General features: G+C 43.1%; 1 protein-coding gene across 2 annotated transcripts in view; it reads right to left on the bottom strand.

Moving 5' to 3' along the window:
• Window positions 1-3,216: 3,216 nt before the first annotated feature.
• Window positions 3,217-12,193, bottom strand: part of Itch (itchy E3 ubiquitin protein ligase) — a 91,118-nt gene continuing 82,141 nt past the window's right edge. For both annotated transcript variants that reach the window (XM_059261707.1, XM_059261708.1), the window contains 3 exons: window positions 11,948-12,044; window positions 6,670-6,742; window positions 3,217-4,136 (listed from right to left, as the gene is read on the bottom strand). In XM_059261707.1, coding sequence (XP_059117690.1) covers window positions 4,037-4,136; window positions 6,670-6,742; window positions 11,948-12,044 — 270 coding nt within the window. In that variant the 3' untranslated portion in view covers window positions 3,217-4,036. The remainder of the gene's footprint in view (window positions 4,137-6,669; window positions 6,743-11,947; window positions 12,045-12,193) is intronic.

Below are 12,193 nucleotides of genomic sequence, written 5' to 3'. Positions count from 1 at the left end.
TTGTTTGTTTGTTTTTTCAAGACAGGGTTTCTCTGTGTAGCCCTGGCTGTCCTAGAACTCAATCTGTAGACCAGGCTGGCCTTGAACTCAGAGATTCACCTGCCTCAGCCTGAGTGCCAAAGGCATGCACTGCCATCACCACTGGGGTGTAAGCACTCTTAACCCCTGAACTTATCTTTCCAGCTGTTTGGTTTTTGTTTGTGAGACAAGGTCTCACTATGTAAACCCAGGTGTCCTGGAACTCACAGAGAGGTTGCTTGTCTTCACCTCTCCAGTGCAGGAATTAAGGCATCCACCAATCCTAGATCCACCTTAACAACGTACTGAGTTTCATGCACACATACAGTGCACTCTGGTCACACTTACCCCTCCCACCAGCCTCTCCTCCCACCCTCTCCATTGCCACTGTCATGTCTTAGGGTTTGCTTGTGACCTAATGGCTTGAGCCAGAGCCTTGTGTGTGGTCATGAGCGTTGGCACCAGCCATTGTAACTCACCAGTGGGTATGTTTTGTCTCTTTCGAGACAAGGTCTCACTGAACCTGGAGTTTATCTAGTCAGCTAGGCTGTCCAGCTGGCCAGAGAGCGTCAGGAATCTCCTGTCCTGGCTAGTGCAACACACCGCTGTTCCAGGCTTCACACGGTGCTGGGGATCCCAACAAGTCCATTATGCTGTGCAGCAAGCACTGGACACGTCGTCTCCAGTCCCTCAGACCTGTCTGTGGCAGCAGAGAGGCAGTGCAGATGGAGGCCCTGGGTGCCCTGCAGACAGCCTCACCCAGCTGCCCTGAGTGGCAGATCTGTGTTTTCCTACACACCTCACAGCTGACAGACTGTCAACTCGCCACTCTAAGAGAAGTCACATAAAAGGCTTTCTACATGTGATGCACACCATTTTCCTAACAAAACCAACAGGGAAGTATGCAAAACGAAGGACTCAAAAACTTTAATTATAAACAGTCTTACATCTTTTAAGGCAACCTCCTGAAGAACTTTATAAACCCGACTCCCTGTGATATGTGAGTCACCTGAGCATTTTAAATCAGTCTAAGAAAGCAACGGGAGGCGAGCACAGGAACCAACAAGAGCGCCACTCCCTGGCTGACTCGATGAAAGCACAGACAGACACTGGGAAGTCCGAAGGGAAAACAGAGGAGGTGGCGGCTGGAAATACCAACGACACTGCACTGAAGTAGTGAACCTTAAAGAAACTTAGACCCTAAACAGGCAAAAGCCCATGAGTCACCCCGGTGACATTTCAGGGAATGTCATCAGGTTATACAGTAAAGGGTAACAGAGAGGGCTTGACTGAAACAGTCATTTAGAGTGACAGCCTGTAGGTAGATGAGTGAGGGGATCCCTTGGTGGCCAATCAGTCCTGAATGTTAAATCGTTATTTAAATAATTCCTCAATTTAAATGCTTCTGCACTACAGGTCACTGCTATCAACTGCTCCATCAGCTTAAATCACTTCATCTGATCAAATACCCAAGCCCCTTCCCTCTTGACCCTGCTGCTGTGGAACCCACCAAAGAGCAGAAGAAAAGGCAGATGCTCATTTTACTCTGTTTTTATTTCAATGTAACATGCAGTAAGAAAAAAAAAAAAAAACCAACAGGATTGATTAGCATTTACAATGCTTACAGAGAAAAAGGTCTTAAAAGCAACTTAGTTCAGATTTAAGGAAAAGCACTAATTAAACACAAATCTATTTCCAAATACTCACTTTGAACCAAAATGTGAGAGCATTTGGTAAATATTTATGTCTGCTGTTTAGTTGCATTATTTTATATAATCTCTGATTCTTGGGATATCCAGCCCCCATTTTCCTAACACAGCAGGGAAGACATATACATATGACCAATTAAATTAAAGGGGGAATGGAGCTGGGAGACCCCAGGGCTGCAAAAATATATACAAGCATTTACCTTTTCAGGAACTAAACATTTCTTCCATAAAAATATTAAATAGCCAGGCCCTATAGAACTAGAGCCAGGACTACTTCAAATATAACTTCTGTATTTTTAAAAATATAGGGCAGAAAGCCTTTTGGGTGATATTTATACATTTTCACATAATATCTCTAGGTCCCTAAATGAATCATGAAGCAGTATGCAGAATCAACAAAGCCTATTTTCTTACATTATCTCTTAATTTAATCTCATCAATCTCTAGTGGATATGGCAGATGACTACATTTTAGTACAAGAATTTGATCCAATGGGAGGTCTTTGTAGAAGGCTTAATATTTATAGCCATATATTAAAGTCCAGGCCTATGTAGTGAATGGGTAGTTGGCAGACATTCACTCTGTAAGACAAAGCAAGAGCATATCTATTCTTAACCCTACCAACAAAAAGGCAGAGAGTTCCTACTTTGGAAATAACTAGGGCTTCTAGAGATGACATGTATTTCCTGTGGTATCCAGGGTAAAAAAGAGGGCTGGGAGAAGCTGAGCTTTCCCTTCACTGAGCGTTTCTAGATAGGGAACCCGTTCTCAGTCACACGTGTCTCTGCTGGCGATGGCAGTGTTAAAGTGTACAGTTGCACAAGTTCAGAACCTTGTTGTTCCAGGATGAGAACAAGAATTGCAGCTAGGGACAGAGAAACACCTTCTCTCCTGTGGAACAGGGGTCTGTCACTCTCGGTATATTCTTGGCTTCATGCTACATGTTCATGCTATGCTATCGACACAAAAAGTCCCTGTGAGTTATAAGGCTGTTTGGGGATTTGGCTATAATAGGGACTCAAATGGCGGAGGCTTCATCTCTCTGCCCATAAAGTCATATCTATGGCGGCAGCCATCTTGACAGTCTAACTAAGTCAAGGTAAATTAACTACAGAGAAAGTCAAAGTGCATTCATCAGTTACTAAAGGAGCAGTCTAAAGTAAATGAGTTATGAATAAAAAAGAAAAAAAAGGAAAATCTAAAATTTTTAGGGGTGAGAAAAATATTGCAGATCAGGACCATGTAATGAGATGGACACACCTGCTCCTGTGTGTGGCAGACACAAGAAGACGGCCCAAATGTGCCGCTGGACATTGTCCTTTTGCTGATATTGTCCTGATTTCAAAGACTGCACCAATGACCTTGATTTGGATTAGAAACGGTTGCAACTTGAATACCTTAGCAATAATCAAATGTAACTGGGGTTTTGGATTATGATAAAACCATAAAGCTTTAATTTACATGTAGGATTTAAAAATCAAGAATGATCTTAGATGAATTCAGCCAATTTAATTTTGATTCGGGGTTAACTTCTAAAACATGAAGGAACCACAGTGCTGATTCTGTTTGCAAAGTTTAGTATTTGCAAGGCAATAAAATAATTATAAACTGAATGAAGAGAGGTATGAAGTCATATGTTGGCGGGGAGCAAGTTTTCCCTGAATTGAATAGACAAAACTACTTTGTAGAAGCTGTGAGTCCTGCGTCACTTCCAGGAACCACATCATCAGAATGACGACGACGCCGCACTGATCCCTGCTCCGGGAATGAAGTCAACAGTCAGGCCAGGCTGAAACGAGAGGGAGAGCACAAGCAGCAGTTGCTCGAGTGCCACTGCCACCGCCGCCGCCACCGCGGGGCTGAGCTTGCACTCTTGGCCAGCACCTCCTAGCTAGAGGCTTTACCAGGAAGACCTTGTGTATTGCAGCTTTGGAGTCGTCCCTGGGTGTCTGCAGAGTCTTGACAACAGCCACCAAGAGACCTACTCCCAAGTGAGACTTTGACACACACAGAAAACTGTTGTTAAGGGAACAATCTAGTGGAATAAGACAATGGAGATTTCATCGCTGTGTTAAATCTCGTGTTAAGTAAGTTTCTGACTACTGCTTTGTAGATCGGCTTTCTGGAAACGTTGAGAAGAAATCCAGAATCACTGGAAGATAAATCTCAACGGTAGCATTAAGCTCCTTCCACTCAGATAACTCTCTAGTCACAGTCCAAGTTTACAATAAGATGTGCAACAGGCAGAGAAGGAAGGGGCAGGCACTGGAGACGAGTCCCTGCTCTCTGGTGGCCTAAGGTCTCAACAGTTACTCTTGTCCAAATCCTTCTGTTTCTTCAATGGCAAATAACAGCTTTTCCTTCAGTTGCTCATAGCTCTTGTAGGGTGGGAGGTCCAGGCGGTTAAAACTGAAAGGAAGAATGGTTGGCTTGAGAAAGGGAAGGATACAAAGACAGATGTGGGCAGTGCCCTGCAGCAACACACTAAAGTTCTGACAACGTGGGCTTGAATCACAGCCTTTGAGGAACTGCTTTTTACCTTTCCAAGACTCACTCCAGTGCCTTCTCTGGTAAACTGGGATAGCAACACCAACCCTTGTGGTACAGTTAGAACCAAGCACACAACACAGTGCCAGTGCTTAGCAGATCCTCAGCAAATGTCAGTCTTCTCATGCTGCCCAATTACCCACTCTACATCAGTGGTCATCAAACTTACTGTAAATGGCTAAAAATAAATACTTTAGGCTTTGCATGCTATAAAAGGTTTTAGGTCTATCATGTTGGAATAAGAAATGATGGGCCAGGCGTGGTGGCACACGCCTTTGATCCCAGCACTCAGGAGGCAGAAGCAGATGGAGCTCTGTGAGTTTTAGGCCAGCCTGGTCTATATAGTGAGACCCTGACTCTAACAAAAACAATATAAACAAACAAACATAAAAAATGACTCTCTAATACTTTGCTCCCTCTACAGTTCTCTGTTCTATTCCTAGCTGGGAATTTCTCTAGCTCAGTTTTAAGTTTTTTTTTCTTTTTGGTTTTTCGAGACAGGGTTTCTCTGTGTAGTTTTGGTGCCTATCCTGGATCTCGCTTTGTAGACCAGGCTGGCCTTGAACTCACATAGATCCGCCTGGCTCTGCCTCCCAAGTGCTGGGATTAAAGGCGTGCGCCACCACCGCCCAGCTTAGTTTTAAGATTTTTAAGCATTATCTTTTTTCGTTTCTGTTCCTAGAGGTGTGAGACAAAATAAACAATTCTACCCTTCAAACAAACAAACAACCCAAGGAACTATTTACATTACTGTCAAATATAAATTACTATTTTATTTTCTACCTGTGTGTTTTGCTTACCTGTATATCTATGAACTGCATGTGTGCCTAGTACCCGGGGAGGCCAAAAGAGTGAACCAGCTCTCCTGGATCTGGATTTACAGATGGTTGTGAACCATCACATGGGTGCTGGGAATTGAACCCAGGTCCTCTGCAAGAGTAACCAGTGCTCTTGACCACTGGGCCATCTCTCCAGGTCCATAAATAGTTGGGCATGATACTCTATGTCTATGATTCCAGGACTTGGGCATTAGAGGCAGAATGACCAGGAATTCAAAGCTAGCCTAGGCTTCATGAGACCTTGTCTCGAAAACCAAGTCACATGAAAATATGTACAATTACTTTGTGTCGATTAAAAATAATAATTGGGAGGCTGGGGATGTGGCTCAACAAAATATTAGCCTAACAAAAATGTAAGGTGCTGAGTTTGTTCCCTAATGCCACATACAACAAATAGTTGGTTAAATAAAAGGAAAAAAATGTGATATGCACTGTAACTCGTCATTTGAAGCAAAAAAAGCCAGTCAGAGAAGGGCCTGATTACATACTGAGAAAGTACTTAATCAAAAGCCCTAGAGACAAAAAGAATGTTGGTCACCAGGAGCTGGAGAGTGGAAGTGTATGTTTAGTGACACATGTCAGGCAACAATGACAGGGATCCTATATAACCACGGGAACCCATCTAACAGCCCTGAGCTACGCACACCCACAAATAGTTAAAGTCCAAATGTGATTGACAGTAGACTGAATTCCAACATGAACTGTATTTGAGGTTAAGACTGGTTGATTTTTAGTTTGGTCCATTTTGGGAAATGAGGTTAAACTACATTTTTAAACCAGAAAACAAGGTCTGGGGATATAGCTGTTATAGAGGACTGCCTGGTATGTGAAAGGCCCTGGCTGGGTTCAATTCCCAGTATTGCAAAAAGAAAACCAAAAAGAGCAATAATTCTGTTCATCATATTACTAAGTAAGGATTCTAATTTCAATTTTCTTTCCTGTTTCAGAGAAAGGGTACAAGGATTCTAAATCCCAGGTTTAAAACTTTTAAGAGGCAGGAAGAGGCATACACGGCAAATGGGCACAAAGGGATCATCTTGACTTGAAGGCAAGGCTCTACAGCAACCTCAGGGGCTGCACTGGCCTGTAAACTTAGTAAGTAAGTATCATGGATCAAATGGGTGAATTTGCCTGGTACAGCTGTAACCCAGTACTGGGGAAGCAGAGCAGGAAGAGCAGGTGTTCAAGGGCAGCTTGGGCTCTGAGATCCTGTCTCAGTAAAAGGAGGGTGGGGCAACTGTTGAGATGGCTCAGTGGTTAAAAGCTCTCACTGCTCTTCCAGAGGACCCAGGCGGGGTTCAATTCCCAACAACAGCACCAGCTGGCTCACAACACCTGTAACTTACACATGGTGCACATGCAGCCACATACACAAATAAAAATAAACAATTTTTTCAAAGTGGGGAAGGGAATTTATTTTGTTATACATAAATTCTGCCTCAGTAAAGTTAAATAAAATATTTAAAGTAAAATATGGGGAAATTATTTCATCTCTAATAAGTAGCCAGAAACTAAATGGATAAAAGTTTATTTTCTGTATTTCTGATTTTGCTTACCAAGTATGGCTTCTGGGTAACCAATTTTCTTTCCCAACTTTCTCGATGCAGAACTTCTGTGGTCCATTACTCCCTAAAACACAGGAAAAGCATAAAGAGATTGTTGATTAAAAAGCTCTTGACTTATGCATCCCAGTTCGGCAGCAGCATTGCCGTTCAGAATCACGGACGCATAGGCCTGTCCCAAACCTCCTGCATCAACAACCAACCCTAGGGCCGGAGCCTAGGAGCACATTTTAACAAGCTCCAGGTGCTTCTGACAAGTAATGAAATTCGAGAGTCATTTTGTTAATGTATACCAAGAAGAAAACTTGCAGCTTTATTTATCATTCCTTAGCTAGAATAGCACAATTAATAAAAGAACACATAAATATCTAACCATCAAAACTTTACAAATTTAGGTTGAGGCCCTGGATTCGATTCTCAGCTCAAAAAAAACCAAAAAACAAAAACCCACCACTTTACAAATGTAAGCATCCAGTGAATTCAATAGGAAGGCCTGTGCTCGCAGGTCCTGTATAGTAGTGACCTTTAGACACGCTCACCCTCCATGATGCTGGCCTCCTCCCTCCTGTTAGACACAGCTGTGGTCTGTCTCATCAGCGCCAAGCACTGCTTTAGTCAAAGGCCACTACTGCTCCCTAGGAAGCATTCATTGGTGGTCAAAATGACAGTCGGTGCTGCTGGCCTTGTGAACTACAACTGTCAGGACACTAAATGTTCTACATACTGGGACAGCCATGCACAAAGAGTTCCTGTGTCCTACTGACTGAGAGGACCAGGTGGCCAAACCAGGGCCATAACTGGCTCCCCTAGTACTCCTGACATGGACCAGGCCTTAGTTTTGGTTCACTAGAAAGGGCTGGAGCTAAGCAAGCAACTCTCAGGAAAACCACAACTTAGGGGCAACCAATCAATAGGTGCCCCCCACAGCCTCCTGCCACCTCAGCAGATGCCCACTAGACTTCTGCTAGCTAAAGACAGCTTTTTCTGCCGGGCGGTGGTAGCGCACACCTTTAGTCCCAGCACTCGGGAGGCAGAGCCAGGCGGATCTCTGTGAGTTCGAGGCCAGCCTGGGCTACCAAGTGAGTTCCAGGAAAGGCGCAAAGCTACACAGAGAAACCCTGTCTCGAAAAACCAAAAGATAGCTTTTTCTACCCTCTTGTCAACAAGCCCCTAGACACTAGACTCCCACCACCAATGGGCCCCTAACCACTACCACCTCCCACCAATCAGACCCCAGACTAATCTTTCCTCCACCAATCAGCACCAGATTAATCCCTCCTCCCTGGAATTCCCCTAGCTTTGCTTAAAAGGAGCTTGCAACCTCCCTTTGGGGTCACTATTTGCCACCCCAACATGCTGGAAATAAACGCTCTTGCTAAACTGCATACACTACTGTTGTATGTAGGGGGCTTCTCTCGGAACCTAACACTAACCAAATCCAGAACAGAGACTGGTGGTTCTTTTGTGTCTGCAACACTGAATCATGTTCACAAGTAGTCACATACAAACTCCAGTAGGATAAAGGAACCAAAAATGGTTATGAGCAAGAAGAACTGTTGAAAATGTTCTGTACTAAAGAGACATTCATTCACTTGTGTGCTTCCTTCTATTCATTTCAGTATCTTTTTTTTTCCTTTTTGGCTTTTTGAACAGGCTTTCTTTGTGTATACATGGAATAGAGAAGATTCTGAAATAGAGTAGAATCCCATGTGCCATGGGCCAGTCAGTGAAAGAATACCCTGGCCCTGAGACCAGAGCCAAAGAAACACACCCTGCCCCTAACCAACTCAGAAATTGAAATCCAACCAATCTCTGAGCACAAAACCAACCCTGAGCATGAAAACCAGCCAATCCCTGAGCATGAAAACCAACCAATCTCTGAGCTTGTCCTAAACTCAGGAATTGAAATCCAACCAATCTCTGAGTTTGTCCCAAGCTTAGGAACTGAAATCCTGCCAATCCCCACCTTGAAAAATCTCCACCTTGGAAAGCTCCGCTCCTAAGAATCCCTATATAAGTCCTGTACCTGTTCAGTTTGGGGCCGCCACTCTCCTGGATTCCTCCCTCCCAATAAATCTCAAGTGATGTTTGTTGAAGCAACTTTCTTTTGCTGGGGCAGAGTGGGGCCAGAGCAGAGCAGAACTGTAACACTCTGGCTGGGGAAACTTTCCCTTGCTGGGGCAGAATTGTTACCCTCGGGAAGCTGAGCGGAGCTGTGACCACCTCCCTAGGGAAACCCTCCCCTGCGGGAACAGAGCTGTAGCACTCTACTGGGATCTTTCCTTTCCAAGCTGTGGTATTCTTTGGCTTCCAACTGCCAGGATACCTTCCCCTTCAGAGCTGTGCCACTTACAATATGAGCATCACCATGACTGCTTTCTCAAATCAGATGAAACAATAATAAACTGAACTGTAAGCCTGAAGCCAGGAGGCTCAGGTCGATAATCCCAGTACTTGGGAAGTCCTGGCAGGCAGACCAGGAGGTCAAAGCCAGCCTCTCCTACAGTGGAGGCCAGCCCCGGTTACCTGTTTAAGAAAAGAAGGGGGGCTGGAGAGATGGCTCAGAGGTTAAGAGCACTGACTACTCTTCCCGAGGTCCTGAGTTCAATTCCCAGCAACCACATGGTGGCTGACAACCATTTGTAATGAGATCTGGCGCCCTCTTCTGTATACATAATAAATAAATAAATCTTTAAAAAAAAAAAAAAAGAAAAAAAAAGAAAAGGGACGAGAAAGAGATGGGAAAGAATCTAATTGCAAAAGAAACATACTTATATTGTTTTTTAGGTGGCCTGTTGCTTTTATTCTTACACTGTCCCTTAATTATATAACTTCCAGGTAGTCTCCTGCATCTACATTCCTATTCTTTTATCTTTTTTTTTAATTCAGAGCTGAGGACCGAACCTAGGGCCTTGTGCTTGCTAGGCAAGCACTCTACCACTGAGCTAAATCCCCAACCCCTTATTTTTTTTATATATATAATTTTAATAATTTATCTAGCTTTATTTTATGTGCATCAGTGTGAAGGCGTCAGATCTCCTGGAACTGGAGTTACAGACTGCCATGTGGGTGCTGGGAACTGAACTCCAGTCCTCTGAAAGAACAGCTAGTGCTCGTAACCATGGAGCCATCTCTCAAGCCCCCCTACATGCCTATTTTTAATCACTTTTTTTTTTAACAAATGTACTATTTTATTTATTTATTTATTTTTATTAAGAAATTTTCCATTCATTTCACATACCAACCACAGGCCCCCCTCTCCACCCTCCTCCCGCCCTCATTTAATCACTTTTTGTTGTTGTTGTTGTTGGAGCTGAGGACCGAACCCAGGGCCTTGCACTTGCTAGGCAAGCATTCTACCACTGGGCTAAATCCCCAACCCTTAATCACTTTTTAGAACAATATTTTTTAATGATTTATTTATTCTTATCTTATGTGCATTGGTGTTTTGCTTGCATTTAGGTCTGTACGAGGGTATCAGATCTCCTAGAGTTACAGACAGTGGTGAGTTGCCATGTGGGTGCTAGGAATTGAACCCAAGTCCTCTGGAAGAGAAACCAGTGCCTCTTAACCACTGAGCCATCTCTCCAGCCCCTTCCAGTTTTCAAATGATAAAAGTATCTACTACTTAAATAACATAAAAAATGTTAGAAGTTTGACCTGTGGTAGAATTTTATGCAAGAAAAAAAATAACAATAATAACAATGCAGTATGGGGTGTGTGTTTGTGTGAATGCACTTGTATGCTTAATAATAATCTATGTATGGTAGATGTGTGTGTACACTTGCATGCATGCCACGTGCACAGAATTCTGTGGAGTTAGTTCTCTCCTTCAACCTTTAATGTGGGCTCCTGGAATTAAACTCAAGTTGTCAGGTTTGCATGAGTGCCTTTATCTGCTGAGACATCTGATTAGCCCTAAGAAGATATATGTAGAGATGTGTGTGTTTATTTTAGATTCATTTATTTTATGTGCATGGGTGTGTTGTCATCATGTATATCTGTGCCCAACATGTGTCAATGGTGCCTGGAAAGGCCTTAAGAGGGCATTAGAGCACCTGGAACTGCAGTTACAGATGGTTATGAGTGGCCATGTGGGTGCTGGGAATTGAACCCAGGTCCTCTGGAAGAGCAGCCAGTGCTCTTAACCACTGAGCCATCTCCCTAGCCCCTGAGAGGAAATGTTTTAACACTAATTTATTTTCTCCTTTGAGGGATAAAATCTAGGATCTCATGCATGTTGGCAAGGGCTACACCACCAACCTGACACTACACTTTTAAATAAGATCTATTTTATTTTCCCCCAAATTGATCTTTTATAGTTTACTTGGCAAATGTATTATTAGCCTACTGTATTTAGATTTATTCCTTTTTCTTTCTTTTTGTTTTGTTTTGTTTTGTTTGTTTTTCAAGACAGAGTGTGTCTGTGCAATGCCTGAGCTGTTCTAGAATTCACTCTGTAAACCAGGCTGGCTTTGAACTCACAGAGACACACCAACCTCTGCCTCCTGAGTGCTAGAATTAAAGGCATGTGCCACCACACCTGGCTTCTTTTGTTTTGAAGCTGGGCTTTATGTAGTTCAGGTTGGCCTCCATCATGCTCTGTAGCTAAGGGAGTTAAGGGTGACCTGACTCCTGATCCTTCTACCTCCACCTCCCAGTTCTGAGATTTCAGGCATTTGCCAACATATCCAGCTATTGATCATCTTTTCTATATGCTTTATGATTTTCTGTGCTTAAAGAGGATTTTCTTTCTTAAACTCAAATATGTTCTTAAATTTAGGAACAAGTGTGGCTCAGTGGTTAAGACATTGGCTGCTCTTCCAAAGGACTTGGGTTCAATTCCCAGCACCCACATGGCAGCTCATAACTATCTGTGACTCCAGTTCCAAGATCCGACATTCTCACACAGACATACATGCAGGCAAAACACCAATGCACATACAAAAAAAATTAAGAGAAAAAAAAGAGGTATTTGTCTATTTAAATATGCCTTCTAACATAGCTCTTTATCAAACATACATATGGAGGCAGGGGGCCAGGAATTCAGGGTTATCCTTGGCTACACAGTGAATTTGGGGCCAGTCTAGGGTATATGAGACCCTGTCTTAAAAAACAGAAAAAAAAATTTACTGAGGTAAGAACTAAAAAGTCATCTTCAAGTCCATAAAATGCAGGTCAACTGTGATGGTTTCTGACAAGTTGCACACACAATCATCTAAGAGCAGTAAGGTCAAAGCCTTCTCTACAAAAAAGGAGCCTTTATACACACCCATGAGGTCAGCAAATCCTCCCACTGGCAATCGGCAGGTTCCAGTCACGAACTGCAGAAGTCTCATCCTCTTCTCGTTATCAATTTCTTTAACAAACTGTTAATATCACATTCAAGGAGAAATGTAAGTCATGTTACATATAGCTCACTGAACAAGAAAGAAAAATGATCATTTCAAATGTTAAATGAATTGGGATGTCAGCGACACCAGACAGTAAATTTACCCATGGCCATCAGAGACTCTGC

Source organism: Peromyscus eremicus, chromosome 4, assembly GCF_949786415.1.
Source record: "Peromyscus eremicus chromosome 4, PerEre_H2_v1, whole genome shotgun sequence".
Taxonomy (NCBI): domain Eukaryota; kingdom Metazoa; phylum Chordata; class Mammalia; order Rodentia; family Cricetidae; genus Peromyscus; species Peromyscus eremicus.
This window is presented reverse-complemented; position numbering and strand designations above follow the sequence as displayed.